The following is a 6,316-nucleotide window of genomic DNA, read 5'->3' on the forward strand; positions in this document are numbered from 1 at the left end:
CCCAGAGACTTCGAAATTTTTTCGACAATTCTGGGGATTGAACATCATGCCAAAATGGAAAATTTTTGTCTGGAAATTGTGGCACAACTGCTTGGCTACGTCCTCCAATCTACAACAACGAGGTATCATGCAAAGCAACCATTGCAAGGTATGTTTACAAGACAATGAAAATGATCAACAATACATTTAGGTTCTGCCCTCTAGCTTTGGAGGCATGGGAGAGGAGTGGTCTCCAAATTCGATCATCTGACCACCCCTCTATGTTGCTGGCTGCATGGCTTGAGTTCTGGATTGGCAAATTTCTTAAAGAAGATGGCTATCAAAGTATACGGGTTCCTTATTTCATTGGCACTTTGTGGGCAATCTGGACGACCAGGAATGACCAAGTGTTTCGGTAGATAAGGGCCACGTTAGAGCTCCTAGATGTTTATGTTACGGAGAGTAATGATCAGCATACAAGGTTCATAGGGGATGATGCTCTGAAGATAACCCCTCCTCCGGCCCCCAACTATGAACTTCCCCCGGGGTTTATCATAGCAGACCCAGGGCAAATAGAAATGGGCATTCCGGACATCGTTATCCAAATAGATGGCTCTTGGGATAAAACAACTGGTTATGACGGCGCTGGATGGAGTGCGATGCAACACACAAGACCATTTCAACAACAAGGCAAATTCCTGTATGCAAATTCGGCCCTTCAAACTGAGGATGTGGCATGCCTCTATGCCATTAAGTGGGCTCGCACAACAAGCTTTACCAGTATAATGATCATCACGGACTCAGAACTTCTTGTACGATACCTAGCATACCAAGCGACAGCAGACATATCCATATGTCATACTTTGCAAGATATTCGTGAAGATTCAGCTTCCTTTCCTAGTTGACGTATTATGAAGGTAGGAAGGGCTCAAGTTCACAAGGCCCATAACAATAGCTTGCAATTGTCGTATGAATAGGTTTAATCCATTCAATTATAATGTAGAATGTTTGTTGCATTAGACTCAACATCACCTCCGAATGAATTTTAGTTATAGATGATCAATATAAATGGTTTGTGTTGGGGAATGTAAGCTCAAACAATTTGTCTATTTACACAAGGGTGGAGTGTTAAAATATGATTTTATGAATGTTTATTTTTCAACATAATATCAAGTTTGGATTCGTTATTGCAAAATTCATTTCTCATTGTTAATGTATGATGAAACTGTCCGTGTTACGCTCATTAAACACATGGTTTCAATTTCTTTCGACCTGCTGTGCCCAAACTTATATGAGATTGTTGCACATTGATCTTAAACTTCGACAACAATAACACATGATCCTGGTTTTCATTATCAAAATTCAAACACATTTTTATTTAAAGTCAGATTAAGGACATACGCGTTTAGAACTCTAGAATCCGGATTCCTAAACCTCTGAACTTGTCAACCCCGTTTTTCCTAAAGCAGCTTCAAAAACTCTCCAATAATTGTTTATTGGTCTTGCTTTTATAATTTTGACTACATTTTCCAATTTACTTATTATATGAAGATGTACTTTGCAAAAAGTTCTCAATATCCACACAATTTAGAATAAACAGTAAGAAATAAATTTAGAAAAAGTATGGAACAATTACGAGAAAAGATTCAAATTACGAAGAGATGTAATAATCCTAAAGTTACTTGTCCTACAGCAAAAATAACAGTTTAAATCCCAAAATAACAGTGGGTGCTTAACCCACTGTAAACAACCATTGCCAAAATAATCCAATTGTTTTCAAAACCTAATCCAAAGAACATAGTAACGAAAAAGGAACGAAAAACTTAGTCGACTTCCTCAATCTTGGGGCCAGGACCTCCAGCAGCTGGGGGAACTTCATCATCCATGCCTCCACCCATGTCACCGCCAGCACCCTGGTACATCTTCGCAATGATGGGGTTGCAAATGCTCTCGAGCTCCTTCATCTTGTCCTCAAACTCATCAGCCTCAGCAAGCTGGTTGCCGTCAAGCCACTGGATGGTAGAGTCAATGGCATCTTCAATCTTCTTCTTATCATCCTCAGAGAGCTTGGCTCCAATCTTCTCATCCTTCACTGTGTTCCTCATGTTGTAAGCGTAGTTCTCCAAGGCATTCTTGGCCTCGACCTTCTTCTTGTGCTCCTCATCCTCTGACTTGTACTTCTCAGCCTCCTGGACCATCTTTTCAATCTCATCCTTAGATAGCCTACCCTTGTCATTGGTGATTGTGATCTTGTTCTTCTGTCCGGTAGTCTTATCTTCAGCAGAGACGTTCAAGATACCATTGGCGTCTATGTCAAAGCAGACATTGATCTGAGGAACACCCCTAGGTGCTGGGGGAATTCCAGAAAGCTCAAATTTACCCAACAAGTTGTTGTCCCTGGTTCTGGTCCTCTCTCCTTCATAGACCTGAATCAACACACCGGGCTGGTTGTCGGAGTAAGTTGAGAAAACCTGCTCCTTCTTGGTGGGGATGGTAGTGTTCCTTGGGATAAGGACAGTCATGACACCACCAGCTGTCTCAAGACCAAGAGAAAGAGGAGTAACATCAAGAAGCAGAAGATCCTGCACCTTCTCATTTCCTTCACCACTCAAGATAGCTGCCTGAACAGCAGCACCGTAGGCAACTGCTTCATCAGGGTTAATACTCTTGCAAAGCTCCTTACCATTGAAGAAATCTTGCAACAACTGCTGGACCTTGGGAATCCTAGTGGATCCACCAACAAGAACAACTTCATGGACAGTGCTCTTGTCCATCTTAGCATCTCTCAGACATTTCTCAACAGGCTCCATACACTTTCTGAACAAGTCCATGTTCAACTCCTCAAAACGAGCACGGGTAATAGGGGAGTAGAAATCAACACCCTCAAATAGAGAATCAATCTCAATGGTGGTCTGAGCAGTGGACGAAAGGGTCCTCTTTGCCCTCTCACAAGAAGTTCTCAACCTCCTAAGTGCCCTTGGGTTACCACTGATATCCTTCTTGTGCTTCCTCTTGAACTCCTGAACAAAGTGGTTCACCATTCTATTGTCAAAGTCCTCACCACCAAGATGGGTGTCTCCAGCAGTGGCCTTCACTTCAAAGATACCCTCCTCAATAGTAAGAAGAGACACATCAAAGGTACCACCTCCAAGATCAAAGATAAGAACATTCTTTTCACCGACACTGGTGGCCTTCTTGTCCAGACCATAGGCAATAGCAGCCGCAGTTGGCTCATTGATAATACGCATCACGTTCAAGCCAGAAATAACTCCAGCATCCTTGGTAGCCTGACGCTGAGAGTCATTGAAGTAGGCAGGAACTGTAACAACAGCATTCTTAACAGTCGAACCAAGGTAAGCCTCGGCAATCTCCTTCATCTTGGTAAGGACCATGGAAGAGATCTCCTCAGCAGCAAACTGCTTCTCCTCACCTTTGTAGTTAACTACAATCATAGGCTTCTCCCCAGGTCCGGGAATAACCTTGAATGGCCAAAGCTTGATATCGGCTTGAACCGACGCATCACTGAACCTCCTACCAATCAACCTCTTGGCATCTGTAGTATAATCAAGATTTCCAAATCAGAACATGGCATTCAAATGGAGCAAATAAAACCACACAGCAGTCTCGACTACAGAAAAATAAACTTCATATAAAACAGTAAGCATAATATTAGTGTATATTCAAGGTAAACAATTCCAAACAGCTAAAATCATACCGAAAAAAAAACTGACATTTATATATAATTATATACACTACTTCATAGCATAAGTTTGACAGCTTTCCAACCAAATATAAAAGAATGAAATTGAACTCTTGAACATTAAGTTAACAACTACTTAGGCTCATTATGCTCACATCATAAATAAAAACAAAAGAAATGCACCAAGAAACCTCTGCTACATTAAATAACGAAAAATCAACAACCCATCGAAACAAGGGGATGAACGAACATAAGATTGTTATTTTCAGAAATCTATATAAAAAAAAGAACATATGATGAACATGATATTATTGTTGCAAACAGTAAAAAAAAATCTCAAAATGGTCGATGTTGCTTGGAAAAAGTAACAGAAATTAATCGAAAAACAAACAACTAGCAAATCCATAATTTAACTAGCACGTAGAAATATAAAGTTTATCTTTTTCAAACATGAAAATTTATCAAGTCAGTCTACAAATTGCATAAACTATATCAAACTATAACAACAAGCAATCATGTTTTATCATAAGCAAAAGAAAGTCGAATTTTTTACTAAAATATTAAAATACTCAGATTACAACAACATTCAAAAACAGATCTAAAAATACATAAGCTACAAAAAAAAAAAAGAGAAGTTAAATTAGAAGAGAGAGAAAAAGAAACAAACCAAAGACGGTGTTAATGGGGTTCATGGCAACTTGATTCTTAGCAGCATCACCAATCAACCTCTCAGAATCGGTGAAAGCGACGTAAGACGGGGTGGTTCTGTTACCCTGGTCATTAGCAATAATTTCAACACGGTCATGTTGCCATACTCCAACACAGGAGTAAGTGGTTCCGAGATCGATTCCAATGGCTGGACCTTCTCCTTTTCCTGCCATTATTCCACAGTTGTTGAACAACGGAAGAGAGGAAAGAGAAAGTTGAGGGAAGTTTGAATGTAGCGGCTGAGAAAGAGGGAGAGGGAAGTGTTTAGGGTTAGAAAGATTTATAGTGAAGAGACTGAGGGGTTTTTGTGGGTTTCTAGAATCTTCTTATGGGTTTATAGCCGTTGGATGGGATTGGTGGTTATGGGTGCCAACCGATTGGAGTAGGTTATGAGTTGGCTAATTGTAAAAGTTGAAAATAACCTAGCGTCAAAGTAAGTCTAATCATGTGGATGCTGCCGATGTTGGACAGGGATGGTTGTGATTTGTGAATTTGTGGTTGCCGTTGTGGTTGGGTTTGGGTTTGGGTTTGGATTTGGATTTGGGTTTGTAGTTTGGGTTGTGGCCGTAAGTTTAGGATTCAACTTGAATTTGGTTGGACTCGATTCAATTTTTAAAATTTGTATAACGGTATTGATTCGAATCTATCATATTCAAATAAATAAGTCAGATTTGGATTGATGGGTGATTGCAAACTAAAAGAATATTAATTTGAGGACTCATTTTAAGATTATGTACTTGCATTACCTAAAAAAAAAAAATGTACTTGCTAGATTCGGGGTTTGAGTAAGAATCTCACATTTTGGAAAACTTGAGGGCTTGGGATGGTGAATCTTTCACTCCATACAGTTACGATTTTCCTCTAAAAAAAAGTTACAGTTTTATGTCTTACTAAGTTGACATTAACTTGAGATAGTGTCAATCTTAATGGTAGAGCATTGGATTTTAAATTTAAATTTTGAGGAATGATTTTAAGGAAGGAGCTAAAATTCGAGACAATAAAGATTTTTAAATGTGGATTGAAAACGTAATATAAGATACTAGTTTTTGGACCCGTACAAAAATGCACCGGAAGAGATTTGCTTAGTAAGACAAAATTTCCAATGAAACGAATAGTAGACAATAAATTTTCTAATGAAACAATAAGTAAAAGTTATAATAACAAAAATTACAAAAATGTGTATGAAGTTATACATTTTGGAACACTTTCTTATAAACAACATTTGTAGTTGTTTTGCACATATTATTCTATTTATCACAAATAAGAATTTTAAGTCCTTTTTTGCTCGTGACTCAGGAAATAACGACATATAGCTGACCATGACTGAAAACAGGCCTTGGTAAATACAACCCGACGTGCGACAATGATTGCCCTTGACTTTTGTTTATTGTCATGGCAAAACACACAGTTAAAGAAAATTGCCATCTTTGAAATCTGATAGGAAATTTTGTTGAGTCAGACGGTGTTAGTGTCATTCGTGGGTTGAATACCTTGTCACCAACATTGCTCCCTGAAATGACAGTAGCTTCGATCACTCGATTGTCTAAATGCTTCACTACCAGCCTCGTGCCATTACACAATCCAAATGTCTGATCAATATTACGAAGCAACATGATCGGCGCACCAACTTTTAACTTAATACTATGATTTGGCAGGCCCGAACACTTTATTGTGTTTAAGAATTCAGTAGAATATATATATCATCAGCCCCTAAGTTCCCTTCATCTTTACTAATTGCATCACAACTCAAGTAAATTTTCTCATCACCTGGAATTGTGGACAACACATGATCATTTACCTTCTCAACTATTTCATTAGTTGGAGCTAGAATTGCTCTTTCTTGGAAGTATTTGGCTTCCCAAAGGTGATCAGTGAGTGAAGGGTATATGCTGTTGACAATTGATGATATGGGGTCATCTCTACCGTCTA

General features: G+C 38.9%; 1 protein-coding gene across 1 annotated transcript; it reads right to left on the bottom strand.

The window, feature by feature from the left end:
• Positions 1-1,603: 1,603 nt before the first annotated feature.
• LOC104887018 (heat shock cognate 70 kDa protein 2) lies at positions 1,604-4,645 on the bottom strand. The gene is made up of 2 exons (XM_010671594.4): positions 4,347-4,645; positions 1,604-3,532 (listed from the first exon to the last, which is right to left on the bottom strand). Exons 1-2 carry the CDS (start codon positions 4,558-4,560, stop codon positions 1,803-1,805), a joined length of 1,944 nt encoding a protein of 647 aa, XP_010669896.2. The 5' UTR covers positions 4,561-4,645; the 3' UTR covers positions 1,604-1,802.
• Positions 4,646-6,316: the final 1,671 nt, after the last annotated feature.

Source organism: Beta vulgaris, chromosome 2 (genome assembly GCF_026745355.1).
Source record: "Beta vulgaris subsp. vulgaris cultivar EL10 chromosome 2, EL10.2, whole genome shotgun sequence".
In the NCBI taxonomy this organism is placed as follows: Eukaryota; Viridiplantae; Streptophyta; class Magnoliopsida; order Caryophyllales; family Amaranthaceae; genus Beta; species Beta vulgaris.

Coding starts and splice junctions, on each gene's coding strand:
- LOC104887018 (XM_010671594.4), bottom strand. CDS start 4,560: ATGGCAGGAAAAGGAGAAGGTCCAGCCATTGGAATCGATCTCGGAACC. Junction 3,533..4,346: donor CCCCATTAACACCGTCTTTG/GTTTGTTTCTTT, acceptor ATTATACTACAG/ATGCCAAGAGGTTGATTGGT.